At 39.1% G+C, this 23629-nt stretch overlaps 1 protein-coding gene across 1 annotated transcript in view; it reads left to right on the forward strand.

The window, feature by feature from the left end:
• LEKR1 (leucine, glutamate and lysine rich 1) overlaps positions 1-23629 on the forward strand; it is a 210991-nt gene that overhangs the window by 13681 nt on the left and 173681 nt on the right. Inside the window, exon 2 of the mRNA XM_030887649.2 lies at positions 3988-4202. Coding sequence (XP_030743509.1) covers positions 3988-4202 — 215 coding nt within the window. The remainder of the gene's footprint in view (positions 1-3987; positions 4203-23629) is intronic.

Consider the following 23629-nt stretch of genomic DNA (forward strand, 5'->3'; position numbering starts at 1 on the left):
ACCAGTGATCTGAAGTTGCAATCAGTGAAATTTCATATTCAGAGTGTGGAAACAGAGAACTTTGTTTTCTCTTGTAGTGAACCCACACTGAAGTATTCAGTTCGGGTTACCATTAAAGAACACCAGAACAGACTCCAATTAGAATGAGAAAGAAATAAAAACCATGGCATATGGGAAACAGCTGAAGGAATTGGAAGTGTTGACCTGAGAAGAGAAGACATGGAATATTCCTTATAAACCCCAAAATCACCTTGTTGTAGAGTCGATTCCAAATCATGGTGACCCTATATAGGTTTCGGAGGCTGTAAACCTTACTGGAATAGAAAGCATCTCGTTTTTTCTTCAGAGCAGCTGGTGGGTTTGAACTGGTGACCTTATGGTTAGCAGCCCAACATGTAAACTATTATGCCATCAGGGCTCCTTGCATGCGTCACAGCTGTCTATAAATGTTAGACAGACCTTTCTGCGAAACAAGCCTGGAGTTTTTCCACATGGTTACTAGGCAGACTAGGACCAGGAGACAGATTTGAGGTCAGGATGAGAAGGAACTCCTAATAGTCAAAACTACCAGAAATGAAATAGGCTGCCTTAGAAAAGCATTCCTCTTCCCTGTGGTTGTTAAAGTGAAGGGTGGATAACAGCTTATCTAGGGGGGGGCTTAGAATTTTAAAATGTCCATCTAAAGCTTGAACCAGTTGTATTTTAAGATTTATTTCAAAACTCATAAATCTGAAAAATTTGGTTTGAGTGTCAATTAGATAGCATAGCCATTCATTTAATAAGTAAAATAGACTGTATTATGGCTTTCAGTTTGGCCATTTTACATTTTAAAGTAGTAAAACTTTGTAGAAGGTTGTTACTAATACGTTCCACTGACTCTGATATAATGTTACTGATAGGCAGCTATTAAGAGCATCCCTCTACGTCATGGGAGCAGTTTCTGTGGTTTTATGGGTAGTTAAATTAAGACTAAACTCTCTTTATGTCGGCTGAAGAAAATGGGAGGGAGAGTAGATATATACCCATGACTACATACAGATTTTACAGAGGATATTGTATGTGTATATTTGCCTTTGCTGCAAATATGTCCATGAATGTGGTGGAGTATAGAGGGGCCACAGTTATGCAAACTTCTTAGACATGAGCAAAAACTGTGAGGGAATGAGTTGCTTGGTCTGAGGGATCAGAATAGTCTGGGGACACCAAAGCCAATTGGCAAAATGTAGTTCCCAAGACGGTGTTCTACATCCTACTTTGGTGAGTAATGGCTGGGGTTTTAAAAACTCATGAACAGCCATCTAAGGTGCAATGATTGGCCCCTCCCTGTCCAGAGTAAGGAAGAGTGATAATAACTGGAAGTCACGTAGAAACAAGTAGTCCAATGGAATAATCGACCATTCAAACATCCTCCTCCTTACAAACCTGAGACCAGAACTAGAGAGTGCCCAGCTACCTCTACTAAGTGCTCTGAAAAGGCTCACATTAGGGTCTGGATAGAGTGGTAGAAAAATGTGGAACAGACCCCCCAAATCATAAGAGACCAGGATTGCTAGTTGAATAGATGCCAGTGGGACCCCCAAAACTATGGCTCTTAGTCACCTTTCAGGTCTGGGCCTGAACTCATTTAAGATCAGTAGGGCTGCATTTACCCAAGGACAAAGTTCTGAGGGTTAGCAAAGATGGAGGGATGGAAACAAACACCAGGAGAATGAAGAGATGGTACGTTGAGAGGATTGTAATGGATGAGTTGAAACAAAATGTGTCTGAACTGTTGATTATAAAACTGATGATCTGCTCTGTAAACTTTGATCTAATTCACAACATTAATTAAAAAAACACACCTACTAAATTCTCCAGTGTCACTTTCCATTTAATTTGCTTGAGCAAATACTGAAGAAAGCTACTTGAAAATAGCAAAACAACCAGAAACTGCTGGAGGAATATTTATGCTTGAGGCAGGAAAACAAACAACTCTCTCCTGACTTTGTTGGAATTCCATTTTTATTGCCCCTGTTGCTGCCCAGAGTCATCTGAATAGTTTATCTAAAGGAAGTAAGAGGATTTAGCTGAAATACACATGATAGGTAAATTACAAATGCTTGCAGGCATATAGGTACTGGTTTGAAACAGGCTGGAATTTTAATTTCAAATTCTTCACATATCAGCTATATCAAACTACCCATAAATTATAAGCCTCACGGCCATGGAATCCACTGTGACTCATAGCAACCCTATAGGGCAGGATAGAACTGCCCCTGTGGGTTTCTGAAACTAACATTTTATGGGAGTAGAAATCTTCGTCTTTCTCCCTCAGAGTGCTTGGTTTTAAACGGCCTTGCAGTTAGCAGCCCAACACTTAACCACTACACCACCAGGGGTCCTAGATCCATAACTGCAGAAGTTTGAATTTTCTCACCTATCAAATGGGTATAGCTATGCCTAGCCCAAACTCTCCAAACCAAACCATTGTCATTAAGTCTGTGACGACTCTTAGTGACGCTGTAGGACAGGGTAGAACTCCCCCATTGGAAAGCAGACTGCCACATCCTTCTCCCATGGAGTAGCTGATGGGTTTGAACCACCAACCTTTCAGTTAACAGGGCTTCTCCAATTCTACCCAATAAGCAAGGTAAACCCAGGCTTACTTGTACTTACTTATCAATAGTGAACAGTTGAACATATTTTTCACCAGAACCTTACCTAGCTTTGTGGGCACACTGTATTACTACAGGTTCATAGTAAGTGTTGTTGCTAGGTGCTATCGAGTTAATTCTGGCCCATAGTGATCCTGTGCACAACAGATGGTCCTGTGCCATCCGTACACTTGTCCCTATGTTTGAGCCTATTGTTGCAGCCACCGTGTCAATCCATCTCCATGAGGCTCTTTCTCTTTTTCAGTACTCCTCTACTTTACCAAGCATGCTGTCCTTTTTCAGCCCGTTTGCCTTGCTTAAGTTAGGCACCCTATCTCTGCCAGTGGTTGTGAATTTGAAATGAAGTTTTGAAAAGAGGACCATGGATTTAGGAGCATGACAAATACCAGCCGTGGCTAGAGGCCGAATCTTTGATGTGGTGAGGAAATGTGAAAGTAAAGTAAATTAAGTTAGTTAAGTAAGCACAAGTTAGCCTGTGCTTATCTTCCATATTGGGTAATCCACCCTGTACCTGAAGGCAAAAAGGACTGATAGAGGGAAAAGAGATTAGGTTCTAAATGTTTTTCCTATTTGATGTTTTATGACAGAGAGTTGAGTTCTGCAAGAAGCATAAAATGTTAAAACTGAACAGAGTTTGTGGTTTATTTGGCCCAATGCTATAATTTTACAAATGAGGAAAATACGATCTAAAAAGCCAGGAGCGCAGAGCAGTTGGCAGCAAAAGGCCAGTGATTTCTTCCCCTTTCATTGCCAATTGCTGATCCTGAAACAAGGAAGTGCTCATAGAAATGGAGAGATGCTTTTATCATTTTTTCAGTTTTATTTTATGGAAAATATTTCAAAAAGCAGATCTTTGTTGAGATACCATGGAAAAATAAGTACTCCGAAAGATCTTTTGCTGATTTCAAGATTTTTGCATCCGAGCCAAAATCGTGTCAATTTTTAAAATTGTATCCCAATGTTGGCAGCACAATAATTATCACTCCCTGGCATAAAACCAAAAAAACCCCACTCACTTCCATCCAGTTGAGTTCAACTCATAGTGATTCTACAGGATAGAGATAAAGTGCCCCTAGGGGCTCCTGAGGCCAACTGCTTGGGGATTAGAAATCTCCATCCTTCTCCTGCGGAGTGACTGATAGTTTCCAACTGCTATCCTGGCTGCTAGCAGCCTAGCGCATAACCCACACCACTAGGGCTCCTCCCTCTGTTGCACGGTGCAGTACATATTTATTTCATTGAACTGGCATGGTCTCAATAACATCTTCAGTTGAACTTTCTTTTTCATAACGTAAGAGAAATTGTTGCAGTAAACGCATGCTCTATCTTCTAGATGCCTTCAGAAGAGAAAGTGTGTAAGTACTGTGGAGTCAGCTACCTCATTCTTCATGAGTTTAAGGCTATGGAAGAAAAAGTGAAAGCAATGGAAAAGGAGATGAAATTTTATCAAGGAAGTGTAGAACGTGAAAAGCGACTTCAAGAAAAGCTACAGTCTCTTAGCCAAGATCTTCAACAATACAAAATTGACAACGAATCCAAAGCAGAAAGGTTGGAATGTGTTACTCATTTCTATTTTAAATGAAGTTTATAATTTAATAATTTGGATTTATTATTAATTATATTGCAGTTAAACATGATAATTACTAATTGTAGTTCAAACCATTCCTTTGAGGCATAGATCTACTATCTGAACACTTAACAACCAGTTCATTCAATAGGTATAAATTAAGGAAGTCATCTCCTCCCCAGATTTCATATATCTTACTTTTTCTCCTTTTTTAAGTAAGAAGAGTTGGCTATCAAAAATCAGGTGAATTTTGGTAATTTTTATATCTAACATTTGTTTTTCAGCAGTTTTGGAATTTTAGATGTATAGAATAAGGTTTTCATATTTTGAAAGAGAAGCTGTGCTAGTCTGGGTAGACTAGAGAGACAAATCCTGGGAGACTCATAGGTACATAAGAAAGAGCTTTATATACTGAAGCAATTAAATATTGAGAAAACATCCCAGCCCAGTCCAGTCCAGATCAAGTCCACACGTCTGATATTAGCTCATGTGTCTGATATCAATGTGTAAAGTCCTCTTCAGACTCACGAAACACGTGCAATGAGGCTGAATGCAAGATCACGGATCAGTGGATGGATAGTCTGTGGATACAGTGATGGTGGAAGCATCTCAGTGCTGGCATTGGTCTTCATGTGGCTCCTCCAGGTCTCAGCACATTTTCTTTTTCTTTTTTTTAATCATTTTATTGGGGGCTCATCTAACTCTTATCACAATCCATCCATCCATCCATTGTGTCAAGCACATTTGTACATTTGTTGTAATTTTACCACAAAAACTGCATAGAAAATGTGCTGAAAAAACTCGGCTTATACCCGGGTATATACGGTAGTTGATTTTCACTTTCGAAGCCTGCATTACCGTATAGGTTCCTCAAGAGGAAAAATGAAAATAGTGGACAAAGAAAATAAACCAAAATGAGAGCCTAACGAGCTGTGGTGGTGTAGAGGTTATGAGTTTGCTGTGATCCTCATGGTTGGCAGTTCAAAACCACTAGCAGTCCCCTTGAGAAAGACTCCCGGAAACAGTCATGGTCCAGAAAACCCCCAGGGAGTCGCTGAGTCAGCATCGATTCGAAGGTAGTGAGTTTGGTTTGTTTGTTTTATTTACTAAAGAACGATTATTCATTTGAAATACCTTGTCTCTGACCTTAAGTTTTTAGTTATAATGAGTTAATGCTCTTATCTTTAGATCAGCAACTCTGGTACCTATCATAGCCGGTATTGGGCTGCCCACTTGGTGTTGCAGCAGCAATAACTTTTGGGGTCTTTACTTCAGGGTTCCTTTGCCGAGGGTTCCATCTGAGCAGCCTAGGACATTTTGTCTTCAGAGACATGTTAGTACTGCGTAAGTTAACTATTTCATCATCATTGTTACTGATGATAGCTGCTGCTTTAAGCTTATTGAAGAGATTGGTTTAAGCTTGTGGTACTCACGAGTAGGACAGAATAGCATCTGGAAAATTATACCTTTCACAGTCAGAGATCACAGAGTACAATGATCACAGCTTGATATCATTTTCATAGAACTGAAGAATCAGAATGGCAGACTATTGTTAAAAACTGTGATAATTGTCCAACTCTTCGTAATATGATTGAACTATTGAATTGTATGCTGTGTGGATTATAAGCCAATAAAACAACCTGTTTAAAAAAATTGAAAAACAAAACAAAAAATATTTGTTGAGTATTTATTTTTGTTTTATTGGCATATATTTCACATAGCATACAATTTAATAGTTCAGTCACATCAAGAAGAGTTATGAAATTATCACCACAATCTAGGATCAATTTAATTTTAACTAAACTCTTAATTTTGAGAGATTTGAGATAATAGTATTCCCTTATGATCCTCTAATGGCTTCAGATCTGTAGCAGTATCCCTTTTCAGTGCTGACATTGGTGATCTGTATCTTTCATTCTTGCTATTAGATGTCTCAATTTTGTTGTTTTCTTTCAAAGATCAACCTTTTGTCTTACTGATTATTTTTCCATTTTCAATATCATTGATTTCTACACTGATTCTCATTATTTCCTTTCTTCTGCTTGCCTTGGGTTTCTTGAAGTAGGACTTTTGGTTGAAACCTTTTCTGTTTCATCTTTTCTATTGTAAGCATTGAATAGTATCTAACTTACACTCTTCAGTGCTTAAATGTTTTTGCATGTTTTTTGCTATGTTGTATTTTCATTCAGTTCTTTGAGACTTCCTTTTTGACTCTGAATCTTTAGGGTTTTGCTTTTTTTGTTTCTAAGTAGTTATAGGTTTTTCTGTTATCTTTCTATTATTTTGATTTCATTATGGTCTGAGAACAAACTAAGATTTCTATTTATGAAAAATTGCTGAAAATTGTTGTATGTCCACGATATGATTATCATTGGTGTGTTAGTCTGGGTACATTAGAGAAACAAATCCACAGAAACTCATATGTATAAGAGAGAGTTTTATATAAAGGGTAAGTGCACATCAAGAAAACATCCCAACCCAGTGCTGCCCAAGCCCACAAGTCCAACATTAGCCCATATGTCCAACACCAATCCACAAAGTCCTCCTTCATCTCACAAAACACACGCAATGATGCCGACTGCAGGAGGAAAGCCGAATCAGTGAATGTGTAAGCATCTCAGCACTGGCACGGGTCTCCACATGGCTGCTCCAGCACCCAGGGCTGTATTAGGGTATGTCCATGTGGCTTCTCCTCAGGGATGTCTTACAGGAAGTGAGCCTTGCCAGCTGAAGCAGGGAACTGGCTAAGGCAGCTGCACCCTGATCCAACCATCACAAAGCAAGAGACCTGAGAACTGGAAAGGCGAGGTTTACCCAGCCATTTATCTCTCTGCCCTTCAGTTAATACCACATGTGTTTATCGGCCAGATTTTAACTATCTCGGTGACTATTCACATGAATACTTGAAAAAGATGTTCATATTCATTTTACTGGTTGTCATTTTCCATATATGTAAATTAAATCTGCTTAATTGATGACATTGTTGAGGTCATCTGTATCCTTGCTGGTTTTCTGACAAGTGTTTCTCTTAGTTTCTGAGAATAGAATGTTGAAGTACCAACTGTAATGGCTGATTTGCTGATTTCTACTTTCAAGTCTGTAGTGTTTGCTTCATGCATTTTACAGCTCTGTTGTTTGCTGTGAACACATTTAGTATTATTATTTTTTTCTCCTGGATTGACTTATGTACTGGCCCTTTTTGTCTGTAGTAATTATCGTTGCTTTGAGATCTGCTTCATGTGCTATTAATATAGCCACTCCTGCTTTTTATTGTTTTCTCATGTGATGAAATATACATAAAATAATCTTTTGGTCATTTCAACTATTTTATATGTATAATTCACTAGCAACTCATTTCCTATATTGTACAACTATCACCACTACCAATTAATAATTTTTTCATCACTCTTACTAGAATCTCAGTATCATTTAAGTTATACTTTTCTACACTCTCTTCCCACCCAGCTCTGGTAACCACTAAGAAACTTTGGTTTCTACAAATTTGCCTATTGTGGATATTTCATGTAAGTGGTACTATATTATACGTTTTTTGTGTATGACTTACTTTCCTCAACATAATCTTTCCAAGATTATTCATTCATGTTGTAGCATGTATGAAAACTTCATTTCTTGTCATGTGGCAATATGCCACATGCAGTGATATTTCAAGTTGTCAAACAGCTCCCAAGCTTGAACGTTCCACTTCTTGAACAGCAGAGTTTGAAAAACGTCTACTCTGTGTTTATAACTTTGCTTAATAGTTGAACTGAAAATCCAACTTGAAAAACCTGTATGGGCCTAGAGTGAGTCAAGTGTTTGAGCTCTGGGCAACCACCAAACTGCTTTCCATAGCGTTTACACCAGTTTCGAGTCCATTCGTAATGAGTATTGCTGTTGCTAGGTGCCACCAAGTTGGTTCTGACCCATACTGACCTTATACACAACAGAACAAAACACTGCCCAGTTTTGCACCATCCTGACAATTGTTCCTGTGCTTGAGCCCATTGTTGCAGCCACAGTGCTAATCCCTCTCCTTGAGTGCCCTTCCTCTTCTGTGTTGCCCCTGTAGTTTACCAAACTGTGATGTCTTTCTTCAGGGACTGTTCTCTCCTGAAACACGTCCGAAGTATAGAAGATAAAGTCTCACCATCCTTGCCTCAAAGGAGCACTGTGGTCATACTTCTTCCGAGACAGATCGGTTTGTCCTTTTAGAAGTCCATGGTACTTTGGATATTCTTCTCCAGCACCACAGCTCAAACGCATTGATTTTTCTTCATTCTTATTTGTTCAATATCCAACTTTCACATGTGTATGAGTCAATTGAAAATATTATGGCTGGGGTCAGGTGCACCTAAGTCCTCAAAGTAACATACTTGCTTTACAAAAATCTAAAGAAATCTTGTTCAACATTTTACCTAATGTAACTCATCTTTTGATCTTTTGACTGCTGCTTCCATGAACATTGATTGTGGATTCAAGCAAGACAAATCCTTGACAAAGTCAATGTTTTCTCCATTTATCATGATGTTACTGAGTTAGTTTATTGTGCCAACCTGGCTGATAAACACATGTGTGATTAAAGGGCGGCAGGATAAATGGCTCAGTGAGCCTCACCTTTCTAGTTTTCTCGGGTCTTTTGCTTTGTGATGGTCGCACCAGGGTGCAGCTGCCTTAGCAGTTTCCTGCTTCAGCTGGCAAGGCTGACTTCCTGCAAGACATTCCCAAGGAGAAGCCGCATGGGCCTACCCCGATGCAGCCCTGGGTGCTGAAGCACCTGTGTGGAGACCCCTGCCAGCGCTGAGATGCTTACACATTCACTGACTCGGCTTTCCTCCTGCAGTCAGCATCATTGTGTCTGTTTTGTGAGATGGAGGAGGACTTTGTGGATTGGTGTTGGACATATGGGTTAATGGGTTAACGTTGGACTCGTGGGCTTGAGCAGCACTGGGTTGGGATGTTTTCTTGATGTGCACTTAACCTTTATATAAAACTCTCTCTTATACATGAGTTTCTGTGGAGTTGTTTCTCTAAAGTACCCAGACTGACACACTTACTTATTGGTCCAGTTGTGAGGAATTGGTCTTCTTTATACTGAGTTGTAATCCATAGTGCTGCTATCCTTAATCTTCATCAGCAAGTGCTCCAATTCCTCCTCACTTTCAGCAAGCAAGGTTGTGCCATTAATACACCTTTCTTTTTATTCTATTCCATTGGTCTTTATGTCTATCATTATGCCAGTACCAAAGCTTTTGATTATTGTAGTTTTATAGTATGTCTTGAGATCTGCTACTGTGTTCCTGATTGAGATTGCTTTGGCTACTCAGGGCCTCTGGAAATCCCATATACATATGAGGATTGGCTTTTCCACTTCTGCAAAGGACTTTATTGGATTTTTAATGCAGATTATGTTAAATCTATGCATCTCTTCAAGTAGTATTGACATTTTAATCATAAATCCTCCAATCTATAGACATGTACTGTTTTCCCATTCATTTAGGTCTATAACTTTTTTAATCAATATTTTATAGTCTTCATTGTACAAACCTTTGCCTCCCTTATTAAATATATTCTAATATTTTTGTTTTCTTATACACTGTCTTATTTATTCAGTGTTGCTCGATATCAGAAGCATCACAAGTAGATGACTTAGCAATCAGAAACTCATTCTCTCACAGTTTGGGAGGCTAGAAGTATGAATTCAAGGTGCGAGGTCTAAGGCCAAAGATCCTCTGTTGATGTAAGTTTAGGAGGAAGGGCCTTGTCTCTTTTCAGCATCTGTGGGTCCAGTGTTCTTTGGTCATCTCCATTTTTAGGAGTTTCCCAACGCAGGGATCCTGAGTCCAAGGAATGTTCTCCGTTCCTGGCTCTTCTATCTTGATGGTAGTAGGTCCCTCCCTGCTCTGCAATTTTCCTCTCTCTCTTAATCTCTTGTAAAATAAAAGGAGATGCAGCCATACCCAAAGCAAACTTTCCTTTCCCTGGATTGGGGCTTTTAGTGACCTGGTTAAGGGTGTTGCATCCTATCCTAGCTGATTGGCTGATAATGCCAGATGACATCAGGGGGGATAATTATATCATTACATAACTGGCAACCACTGAGAATCACAGCCCAGCCAATTTGCCAATATTTGGGCTGAGGTCACAATTCAGTCCATGTTAGATGCTATTATATGAATTGAATTCTTTTCCACACTTCCAATTCTGATTTCTTGTTGCTAATCTGTAGATCTATTTTTGTTGTGCCAGATGTGAGCTGCTGCTTATGCTTCCATCTTGCCACTCTCTCTCCTCACACTTGCTTTTGAAAACTTGTTTGCTTGGTATATTTTTTCTATTCTTTTATTTTCAATCTACATATGTCATTCAAATGGAAGTGCAGTCTAGTAGGGAATATACTGTTGAATCATTAAAAAAATATTTACTCTCTTAATCTCTTATAACGGAGCCCTGTGGTGCTGTTGGGGAAGTGTTGGATTACTAACTGCAAGGTGGCAGTTCAAACACACCGGGGCTCCACGTTAGAAAGATGGTGCTTCCTGCTCCATAGAGAGTTATAGCCTCAGAAACCCGGAGGCAGATTGACTGGAAGTGGATTTATCGCCTATAAATTATATAATTTATATATTTATATACCATATACATTTTAAGTAAGTAGTGCTGTGTTAGTGTTTAAGTGTGCCTTTATCTTCTGTTTGTTTCCTCTGCCTCTCATTTCTTACCCACCTTTGGGTTTTTTGAACACTTATTAGGATTTCATCTTGGTTTATTTGTAGTGCGTTTGAGTCAATTGCTTTGTTTAGTTTTCGTAGGAGTTGTAGTGGGTATTAAAATCTACTATATAAGATGAAGCCATTGTCATGGATCTCATTCTGACTCTAGCAACCCTAAATTTTAGATATAGATGTATAGGTAAGGACATAGCCTATCAGTCTATAGTATCCATATCTTGCTACCATCGTCACTTTTTAAATATAAGTTTTAGAGTGTTAGGCTTTTTTAGTGTTCATGATAGTAGTGTAAGGGGCATATATGTTACAAATATTAGGGACAATTAAAATTTGAAATATAAGATTTCAGGCAACCAAGAACTTATGTACGACCATAGTTCTCATGGGCATGGCGTGCTTCCTAGCCATGTTTCAGATCACTGGAGCCTTCACGGCCCTCGCTTGTTTCCCGAGGTTCTGATGTGTTCCTTTTGGGTCAGAGTGAGAATCCTGCATTGAAATGAGAGCGGTTCCTGATGTGAGTGCTTGGATGTGTGAATGTGGGGAAGGCAGGATAGAAAAGATGGGTACCATGGCAGGAAAACACTGATTGCCCCTCAGGCCACTGAAAAATGGCTGTAGGAGCCACTCACTGCCATTGAGTTGATTCTGACGCATGGCAACCCCAGGGGACGGGGTAGAACTGCGCCTGTGGGTGTCTGAAACTAACGCTTCCCAGGGGTAGAAAGCCTCGTCTATCTCCCAGTAGGCATAGGCCCATTAAATAATTTAAGCCGGGTATTCTTGTCACTGTTTTCTTAGTCTAGGTGTATAGATGGGGATTGCTTTGCTTGATATTTGTGCTGTTCGTGACCTTGAGAAGCCTAAACACATGTTATTCGCACCCTGCAGGTCTTTTCCTTTCTCTCCCACACCAGCACTAGGTTGTGTCCCAGGCCAGGTCCCTAGGTGGAGAGTGTATTGTTTCCTTCTTTCTGAGGAGATGTGCTAATGGTAAAGAGAAGTTGACAGGTGCTTTTTACTATTGCTATAAATATTGTGTACATGAGTTTCCTTGTTACTACATTTGGCAAGGTTATAGAGATTGATATTTATTCAACAACACTGATGAGCCTATGCATACATGTATATCTTTTATTACTAGTATAACTTTGAAAGCCCTTCTGTGTATCATTATGATGTTGCTATAGCAACATGGTTACCAAAAATAAGGTACATTTTTGTCTGCTTTGTCTTTCTCAAGGAGTTCTTTTCTTACTCCAAGCTTTATAACCAGCAGTCTAGAGTTCCAGTCTCAGACATTTGTTATTCTTCCTATTCATCTTTACACCTTGAATTCATGAGATTTGAAATGAGTTATTTATCAGTATAACAAAATACAGTTTCTATTGGGTCAGATCCTGGTAGGAGTTATAAGAATGTTTTAGAAGAGAAACAGTGGGTGCAGTAATATAAACACTGTATGGTTTGCTTCTATAGCTCCATGACCTTGTTTCTTAATCTTGTTTTACCTTTGTTTCTTCATCTGTAGAATGGCCACAGGATTAGTCTTTGCCCAGAAAGAGTTCCATTAGGTTTCACATCTCTCGCCTTTCCTTTTTTTCCTTTCCATATTTGCTAATGAAGGTTAAGAGTATACAATTTTCCCCTTGTAGATATCATCATAGCCCCACCCTGTTGGATATCCAAATATTACCTAATTCCAGAAGAAAAGTTCCTGTGCCTAGGAAATAGCCCGATTTCAGTTCTGCCATAACCGTTCATTTTAATTGATCGGTGTTTTAAAATGCCCGACCCAACTTTAATTAGGTCCACAGCTTGTTTCTCTGCTCAACGGAACAGAGATTTTTGTAGAAAGCACTATGGGTCAGAACCGACCGAATGGCACCTGTCAACATACAACAACGGCACTTTTAGAACTTAATTATTACTTTATTAATTATATCCTTTTCCCAAAAGAACATGTAGTGGTTTAAAAGGACATCATTAAAAAGGGGTGTAAGGTGTTTGACAAAAATTAAGAACCAAATACATGATCTATGAGAGTCAATAGGTAAGTGCAGTTTCCTTAATGAATTCTTTCACATGATCTCTTGGGATTTCTGTACTTGTGCCCTTTTTCTAAGAGTAGGAGAGAACCAGGGCCTGGGGAGGTGGGTTTTACTTTATTTCTTGCTTGTTTAACCAGAGCTGACTTAGTACCAGCAGAAATTCAAAGAGGTCTAACAGAGATGATGTAGGAGAGCAGCAAGAACCTACACTACCTATGTACCTGATGTGAGTCCTGATAGGTAAGAGTTGGCTGCCTCCTCGAGTGCTGGATTTTCTGCAGAACGCAGTCCTGGTCTGCCTTTCCATGAGCTGGCCTCTAGGTCCTCATTCCCCCACCTCCTCACTTCCTCATGTACCATCCTCTGCACAAACAAGTGAGATTCTATTGTTTTAGCTTAAGACTTAGGATGGGTTTTATTTGCTGGTTTGAATTAATACAGCTTCAAAACAGAAAAAGTATGCAATCGGGTTTATTCTCAGGCTCTTTATATATTATTTACATATTTCTAAATGGGAACAGTTCAAATTTCAGAAAAATGGATTAACTCATGGAGTGAGTTATGATTAGCTTCTCCTGTTATATCCATTTTACAGATGGAAGGGAAAAACAAGAGACTAAATAAGGATGCTCTCACAGCTGTTCAATTCTATATCTTTCAGTTTCCTGTAATGTCATTGCTTGGATGATTGGAAGAAACGAAACAAATGCTGCCAGCTGTGGCAGAGTAGGGACACTGTCGCGGGGACCTTTTCTGAAGGGACAGGCATGCCAGATTCTGAGCCTTGTGGTGCTGGACTGGGCTATAGAAAAAGCCATGCAGACACAGGGCAGTCTGAGGTTGGTTGGGTTTGCAGCACCGTTATGGAAACTGTCTCTGGAAACCATGTGAAGGACTCAACGAGGCATCCACATGTGCTGCTGAACTTAAACTGAAGAGCTGGTCAGAATGGGAAAACTCATGTCATCGGAAGCATTGGTTCCTCATCTGAAATCACTGGGACATCCCATTCCTTGCTACCATCTCCTCGTCTTTCACCTTGATCTGAAGAGCCTCACTGAAACCTGAAGTCGGCTGATGCCTCGGTCTTCTGTCTTTTTCTGCTATCATTCACTTTCCTTCGAAGTTTAGTTCCCTAGGCCCCTTAAACAGCCATTCCCTTGACAATATAATAAATATCTTGTCTTGTTATCCTTTTATCATGTCAGCCTGGAAAATGCCAAATGTGGATAATTCCAATTCCCTACACCCTTTACCAGGTTTGTTGTGCCTTAGCTACTAGCAGCTTGGAACTGCCTGTTATTCCCCAGCCTGTGGTGTTTTCATTTTCTCTACACACTCCATCTTTCTCAACAGTACTTTGTCAGGACTCTTGCAACACATAAATGAGACTCACCCGTTTGAGGCTCCCTTCTGCTCCTCCCTTCATTCTCTTTTCCCTTTCATGCTACTCTTATCAACTAAGTGGAGACCGACTGTCTCTATTTCCTCATATCCACTGTGCCTGCTCACTGTAATCTGCCTACACGCAGTCATTTCCATGAAAATGTTCTCATCCAAGTCCCCATTTACTTCCATGTTATGAAGTCTTGAGAAATATACTAGTTTTTCACATGTTTTTTTAGCTATTCGGCTTTTATGAGAAAGTTGTAGGAACACCTATATTGCTGTTTAGTCACAATAATGACAATTACCCAAGTCACATAATTTTGCATCTCATTAAGCAGTCAAAGTCGTTGCTGTTAGGTGTCATTGCATCGCTTCCAACTCATAGCAGCCTGTGCACAACAGAATGAAATGCTGCCCAGTCCGGCCCATCCTCACAAGTGTTGCCAAGTTTGAGTGCCTCCTTGCACCCAGTGTCAATCCATCTCCTTGAGGATCTTCCTCTTTTTCACTGCTCTTCCACCTTACCCAGCATGATGGCTTTAGTTTTTCACTTTTATGATTTTATACCCATATTTGACACAGTATTTTATCCTTCTTTACCCTAAATATCTTCCATGACACACTGTACTCTTCTGGTTTTCCTATAGCCTTTCAGGACACCTGTTACTTCTCAATATCCACTCCTGCTGTCGCGTCTTCTTTCTACTCTGGAAATTCAGAGACTAACCAGGACTCTGTCCAATGGGATCTTCTATATTCACTTCACATTCTTTCTTCAGTCTCTAGGGACCCTGTGCAGGCTGCAGCCTTCAGAACATCCACTTCCATTTCAAACTTTTCTTCTGAGTTCCAGACCCATTTGTTCAGCATCCTGTTCAACGGGTTCACCAGCCTTCATCAAATTCAACCTGCTTCCTAAAGGAACTGGTCATCCTCCTTCGATACTTTCTTTTCTTCTGTTTCCAACTTCAGATGTTTTCAGCATCACTGCTGTGTAGTATTAAGGTGCTATTGGGAGTGCAGGTTCTTTCTGTAAACAGACTGCCTGGCATCAAATCTTGCCTCTATTTGTTACTAATGATGTAAATATGGACTAATTGTTAAATACTCTTTACCTGAGTTTCCTAATCTGTAAAATTGGGAAAATACCACATATATTATAGTGTGGGAGAAAGGCAGCTTTCTATTCCCATAAAGAGTTACGGTCTCAGAAACCCACAGGGGCAGTTCTGCCCTGTTGCTATGAGTCGGAATCAACTCGATGGCAGTGAATTTTTTTTAACAGTGTGATTTTGAGGATTCACTAAGGTTGTTCTGAGGTTTTTAAATATAGCTTTAATAAAATATACTAATTATATATAACTATAATTGTAAGCATAATATCACTATCCTGAGCATCACCCTTGATTACACTTATTGTATCACCTACCTACTAAATATCTCTTGAATCCGCCCCTATGTCTTTTAATCCATATAGTCACCATCTTTGATTAGTCTCTGGATAACTAGAACAGCCTCCTTACATATATAATATTTTCTCTCCTAACCCATTCTTTACTCTGCAGCTGGGTGATTGTGTCGGACGCTTATCTGATCTTTTCATGTCGCCGCGCTACCTACCAAAGGTTTTGGTGGTTCTTAGACTTCATGCCTCCCTATGCTTTAACAGTCTGTAGGATCATGGTCCTTGATATGATTATAGCCTCACTCTTTTTTTTCCCCAGTTAGCTTGGCATCTTCTGGGTGGCTGCAACAAGAAACGCAGAAAGAACCCTGGGGTGTTGATCGCATCTTAGAGAAGAGCCCTTTCGCCAGTCCTGAATTGCCTCTACCCTAACTTCTTGTTATGTGAGAACGATGAACCACTCTACAGCTAATTTACGCTAGGCTTGTTTCTGTTACCTGTGATCATATACAAATTCTGCCTACTTTACGTATTTGTGAGCTGACTTGCACTACATTTGGATGGGTGGGTAAATGGATGGATGTAGAGCAGCCACTAGATTGTAAACTGCTGGAGAATAGAGTCCATATTTATATTTTTGCATTCTACTCATCTCTAACACTTTTCCCACCCTGAGAATTGTCTTGCATATAACAGATGTCCAATGAACATTTGTTGATGATGATGTTGATTAAGGTTGGAAGATGCTAGTTCATTAAGGAGTACTGTGAATTATAGGTTTATTTTGGATTCAAAAAGTGAAATCCCCTAACAGGGCAGTTTTTGGATTCACAATCAAAAGAGACTCATAAATATTTGGGTCAGTCTGTGGGACATGCCTGGGAATTTAGAAAATCAAGTATCTTTATAAAGGTCAGACTCAAGGATATATCTTTGCAAATGTCTTTCTTCATGGTTTAAAAAACAAAGCAACCTTTATTAAATGGAAGAATGCCAAGTAGTATAAGTCTCTGTTGAGTTTGTTCATTCTAAGTAAGCTGACCATCAAAATCTATCTTCTATCTCCAAAATGTGTCATCTAAATCGGGAACTTTTGGAGAGTGAGTGTGTTATCAATTCATACTAAGATGATAGTGTTAAACTGGAGCTATCTTAGACTTATGGCTAATTATAAGACAATTACTCATTTTTCCATGTCCAAAGAGTATATAATGTTGGTATAGATTTGAGTTAGTAAGAAAGTCTTTAAGATCATTCTCATTCTAGTGTATTTTTACATATTTTTTATTTTCTTTTTTAGCAGCTACCATTTTATTTCTTTCTCTGGAGTGAAATTATACTGACCGCTCAAGGCCTTTCTTTTTCAAGATGCTGTGTATTTAGTTGCTCCAGTCTCGCTTTTGGTATCCTACATTTTAAAACAAATGGTTCTTATTTTGTCTTTTAGTGTGTGTGCTTAAATTGTACCTCTTTAATATGCTAAACTGTTGGAGAGCAGAAACTGTGTCTTTGTGTTCTTTCATATTATCCCTACAACTTAGCCCAGAGATGGGCTCATGGTAGGTGTTTGCTGCTTTGCTGTGTGATTGAAAGGTATGAAGTAAATCATAAAGCCACAATTTTCATATTGCTTTTCATTTTAATGTTGCCACTATACCTAACAAAGGAATGTTTACATACCTCCTGGAAGGTACTCAAAATTATACATTGTACTGCATTACAAATTATTTCTCTCTCAAAGGAGGACTGGAAACCGTATTTCTCTCCTTGTCGCCTCTGTTTTCTATGAAGAGTAAATGCATGTAGGCCTGTAGATGGCCCTCTGCCATGAATTGCATCATTTACACTGGCTTTTAATATGCCTCCTGGCATCTCTGTTTCTGCTCTCAGCAGGCAACCTCACTCATGCTGAAGCCTCTGATATTTGTTGTACCCAGTTAAATGTTTAGAGAGCTGGGAAGATATTTCTTGTTTTGCTTTCACCTAGTTTCAGATGAATGCCAATGACATATTGGAAAGTGTCTCATTCAAAATATAATTTAAAAGACTGAATCATGATAATTTCATGGAATTTGTATTCTGTTTTTATGTTAATGGACATGAATTTTTATATTGAGTTTTGCTAGTTCTGTTTGATCACTCATGGGCTTTGTCACTCCCCTCTGAAGAGGAGGGGTGTATCTCACTTGCTGCCAACCACCAGGTGCTGTGGAGGGCCTGTGCCAAGGACAGGAGCCAGAAGCAGAGTGACCTAGGAAAAGGGAAAAAGAATCCCTAAAATTTCCTGCCCAGTATGGGGTGGGGTGTGGCCAGGAGGCATGGAAAAAGGGAAATGCATTTTAAAATATGGGATTGCCTTTTAGCTAATGAAGGGGGACAGGGAATTACAGGTTTATTTTGGATTCTCAGATTTAGTAGATTGTAATAATCATTCATATTTTGGGTGTAAGAGCAATTAATTATTTAGATGAGCTTAAAAAACCCTACAATTTTAAGTACCCCCTCTCCAGTGGGATCCTTTGTGCTCAAAACATTTACATTTCATTTCTCTTCATAGAGAAAAATTCTTTTTCATATGGTATTGTAGTGAAGTAATCGATTTTCTTTCACAGAACAGGACTACATATTTAGAGACGTGTTCATAAATGGTATGAACTATTTTTAGATGTTTTATGTGGCTACCAGTATGGTAGCTTTGGATTGTGGGTTCTCTATTGAAAAACATTTGAATGATTAATTTATACAATCTGCTTTATTGGCATATTGATGGCAGCCTGGGGAGAGCAATCACATGGCATCCCTGGGATGATGTCTGTTTTCTGTGAAGACACAGTGGAGCGGCTCAGTTCCCTTGCTCAAAGAGGACAGTGCACTGCCTGAAACGTAGAACCTGGTGTACAATTCTGAGCAAGGTATTTGGGGGTCTGAGCTTCAGTGTCTTCACCTGGGAAGCAGGGATAATATTGCACACTCTGTAGGAGCAATATGGGGACCCAGGGAGATAATGTGTTGGAAATGCTTAGCATCAAATTTGGTGCACAGTAAGGGCTTAGTCACCGTTAGCCACGGTTGCTATTACTGTCATTATCACTGACCTGTTTAGTCCTAAAAGGAAATGGTAGAGTCACTTGGGTTCTGAAAGGAGGCAAAGTGGTTGATAACCAAATGTAATAAATCTAGAGTTTATTTATAAACCATAAAGTCCAGTGAAGGGGCTCTAGGAAATCAGAAATGTTGGTAAACCAGTACAGAAATGAGCCAAAATCTTTCTGTGGAAAAAATTGCTAAGTCGACAACATATATAATACATGAGATATTTAACAATTATATAGTTGATCTAATCTAGAAGAATTTTTATAGTTTTATTCTAAATTTGAAACGAGAGACATAATTATTGTGCTAGGATCAGGGTAATATCCTTCTCTTTTTTTTTTTTCCTTTTTCCACAGGCAAAGATTTAGGTTAACTCATTCACTCATTTATTCATGAAAACTCGATTTTCCCAGTGGTATGTTTTGAGAAAGACATTTTAATATTCATCTGTTTGTTTCTTACGCCATTCTGTTATTATTTTTAACAGCCTCGGGGGAGTTGTTCCAGCTGTATTCTATCATTACCATGTGGATAAAATTGTGATTTAGTGAACTTAATGGTACATATCAAGGATTGTAAAGAAGGTCTCCGTTTTCAATATATAATTCTGTCTAATATGGGTTTTCATTTCATTTAGCATTTCACTACGTCTAATGAACCTTTCCAATTCAATCTGATAGCATTAAAGGTGATCAAAGAAGGTGGGATCATGCAGGGAGGAGGAGAGAATCAGGTTAGGAAAGGGATAGTAAAGTAAAACAAGGCGATTGGTCTACACTAGTGTTACAAAGCAAGTGTGCACTGGGCATGTGGCAGTATTTATGACCAGGCTTAATCACAGAGAGTATTTCTGAATCAGTCTTGCATTGTCAGTAGAACATTGCCAAGTACAAGAGCTAAGGCCAATTCCACAGCGCTCTCTAAGCGAACCACACATAGGTCTGTGATTTAAGTTGTTCTTATCCTTTGCTTAATGACTTTCTTCTTGCAAAATAAATGACTTTGTGAAATGAAGTTAATAGTTTTCATCTGACAGTAGACACATTTTTAGAGAGGCACAGAGGGAGAAACAACATTGTAACATTGGAAATAGCTGGTTCGAGTCGACTAGCGGATTTGGAGGGCTGTGGAGCTGAGGAAAGACCCAGCTAGTTGTGGTTCTGTTTTCTTGTCTCTTGGTCATTGGTATTGCTTTTGCTAACTGCCATTTTAGTGATGCTTAAACTTATTTGTTTTCTTTTTCTCTAATCTTTTGCCTTTAGTATCTTTGGGTTTTTAGTTGTGCCTGTTACAAATAGCAATTTTGGGGGCAGTATTTCTCCCTGTGGTTGCTCTTCTGTGTCACACTTTGCCCAGTGTTTTTTGTAGATATTTCTCCCCAGCATTGCATTCCAAACAAGAATCTTTTTTCTTTTTATCTTAATGAAAAAAACTATTTAGAATAAGAGCTGAAAAACAAAGTATGTTATTGTTTTACCTTTGAAAAATTAACGTTGACATCACCTATTTCATAGCTCTGAATTTCTAATGAAGAGTATTCATTTTCTTGTAAATGCTAAACCATAGACTTCTTCATCAATGATTGTGTTAGTCTGGGTAGACTAGAGAAATAAATCCAGAGACACTCATGTGTATAAGTAAGAACATTATATCAAGAAGTAATTATGCATCAATAAAACATCCCAGCCTCATCCAGGTCAAGTCCATAAGTTTGATATTAGCCCATAAGTCCGATACTAGCCCACAAATTCCTCTTCAGACTCATGCAGCACATGCAGTGATGCCAAATGTGTGACGATCACAGGCTGGTGTGTGGAAAATCCTGTGGGTCCAATGGCAATGGACACATCTCCAGGGCTCTGGCTGCCATTAGCATGACTCCATGTGGCTTGTCAATAGGAATGTGAAGCAGAGAGAGAAATAAAGAGAGTGGCCCGGCTCTTCTGGTGGCAGAATCAAGAGAGCTAGTTCCCAGAATCTTCATGAGAAGCCCACGCCCACATGGAGGGATCATCAGGCTGTGACTTGATTGGCAGGCCCATCCCTTCATTCTTTTATCAAGCTGACATGGAATTGTGGAACTACCACAGTGATCTTGTTTTCTTTGGCTAGATATTTTATTCACTCATGTTTTCATCAAAGAGAAAAGATTAGAATTTTCCCCACTTCCTATCTTTTCAAAGGGAGGGGGAAAAAAGGCTACTTGAAGTAAAACACAAAATTGTTACTGCATTAGAAACCAGACATTTAACACCTCAATTATACTATAACTTAGGGTGGCATTTCATGCTAATGTGGTAAGAAAGGCTATGTAAGTAGAGATCTTTGAGTCCATAGCAATAATTACACCTAAAAATTCTGTGTCACATAATTATAATTATGTTTTGTATATCACAGAGAAGAAACATAATAAACAACAATGTGCCTATTCTCTTGCCCCCAACTCCTTTCTCTCATTTGTCCCAATCTGAAGTCAGCATGGAGGCCATTAGAAAACCATTTGCTGTGAAGTTAGAGATTAAGTGGTTTGGCAAACACTTGGATTTCTCTCTCAGGAGGAAAGGAGAAGGTTGCCAAATCCTTACCATGCTGAAAAACAGAGATTAACTGGGCTTGATTCTGAAAACATCGTATGCCTGTGAAAACAAACGTTCGTGAGCATTACCACTGAAGTTTCCCTCTCTGTGTGCCTCTGTGCTTTCCACAAAGAGATTTTTAAGAACACAAATTTTGCAAATGTGTAAAATTAATCTGCTGAACTTTTCTGCATGCCCATACTATTTACAGTTTTTCATTTGCTACCACTGGTCCCAACTACAGCCCCTCTGTTATCCTATTTCTCAATACCTATCAGTCTCTGTTACAGTGGCCCACTCTAAATCCACAGGGGATTAGTTCCAGGACTCCTGTGGATATCAAAAGTCCACGAGGCCTAAGTCCTTTATATATTCATAAAGTGGTGTAATACTTGTATATAACTTCTTTCCAGACATCATGTTGTATGCTCTAAATACTATCTGGACCAATAGGTAGCATCATGATAAATGGAGAAAAGATTGAAGTTGTCAAGGATTTCATCTTGCGTGGATACACAATCAATGTCATAAAAGTAGTAGTCAAAAAATGAAATGACACATTGCATTGGGCAAATCTGCTGCACAAGACCTCTTTACAGTGTTGAAGAGCAAGGAAGTTACTCCGAAGCCTAAGGGGCACTTGATTCAAGCCATGGTGTTTTTAATGACTTCATATGCATGTGAAAGTTGGACATTGAATAAGGACCACCAAAGAAGAATTCCTGTATTTGAATTATGGTGCTGGCGAAGTATATTGAAAGTACCACAAGGATTGCCAAAAGAACAAACAAATCCTTCTTGGGAGAAATGCAGGCAGAATGTTCCTTAGAGGCAAGGATGGGGAGAGTTTGTCACACTTATTTGGTCATGTTACCAGGAGAGACCAGGCCCTGGTTAAAGTGGAGGGGCCGTGAAGAAGAGGAAGGCCCAACAAGATGGATTGACACGGTGGCTTCACCATGGGCTCGAACATAAGAAGATTTGTGAGGATGGTGCAGGGCCTGGTGGTGTTTTTTGCTGTTGTACACAGGGTCGCTCTGAGTCATACTGACCCAGTGGCACATAACGGTAGCAACAACATTACTCATAGTACCTAAGAAAATGTAAATGCTATATAAATAACACACTCGCTCCCTTTTAACCTCTGAAAGATTGTTTTGACCATTTAATTGTTTTTAAATATTTTCAGTCCATGAATCGCACAGATGTGTAACCACAATATGCGAGGCTGACTAATTGATTTGTTCAAGGTAAAACTCACCCCAATATGCAAATCAATACGCTTTTAAAATGATGTATAATAAAATAATCAGAGGGCCAAAAAGTAGGGCAAAGAATAGCCAAATGCCTAACCAGTAGCAGACCCGAGTGGAAGGCCTCCAGTTGGGTAGCTTGGGCTCATCTCCCACTCAGCCATTTCTTCCCTGTGAGGCCTTAGTCAGTACCGCTCCATCCCTTCATCCCCTTATCTGCCAAGTCAGGCTGGGCATGGATCGAACCCACAGGGATATTGGCGTATTTAAGTTGTGTAAATTATTAAGCCCAGTGCTTGGCAAATGCTTCGTAGAGTCCATAATTATTTTTGTTGTTCTTGTTATCCTTGTTATAAAAGCTTTCTTAAGTGGAAGAAAACATGATTTTGAAAACCCCAACCATTTCCATATTAACAAAATGCCACCATACAGAGCAGCTTGCGGCATTAACCCATTTTTTTAAGTGCCAAAATGACGAGAAGTGAAATTTGAGAAGATACGTTATTTACCCAGAATATTCTGTAGGACCTCATCATTCAGAGTAATTTGCTTGAGCAGTCTATATCAATAAATATTTAAATGGTAGACTATTTAAAACTAAGAACAAAATATTGTGTGATTCAAGACTTCATGTATTTGCTTTAATAAACTCCCAAATCTACTATTATAGTTTATAGTCATCTCTAAATATAGACCATTTATAGATAGGAAGTTTTTTCTGAGAGCAGATACTGTATACTATTTTCATTGTAAATAATGTTGAGAAACTTCAGTGCACCCTTTTTCCCCCAACTGTCAGAATTCCTTGCTAGTGTGTTTGGAATCAATCAAATTGTAATGTAGCATTATATTTATCAGGCAATTCTGAGGCCTACTCTGTGTTGTCAGCCGAGATTAGCATGCTCTAGCCTAC

The sequence above is a fragment of the Echinops telfairi genome, unplaced genomic scaffold (genome assembly GCF_000313985.2).
Source record: "Echinops telfairi isolate 266 unplaced genomic scaffold, ASM31398v2 ScPeMD7_7420;HRSCAF=8458, whole genome shotgun sequence".
In the NCBI taxonomy this organism is placed as follows: domain Eukaryota; kingdom Metazoa; phylum Chordata; class Mammalia; order Afrosoricida; family Tenrecidae; genus Echinops; species Echinops telfairi.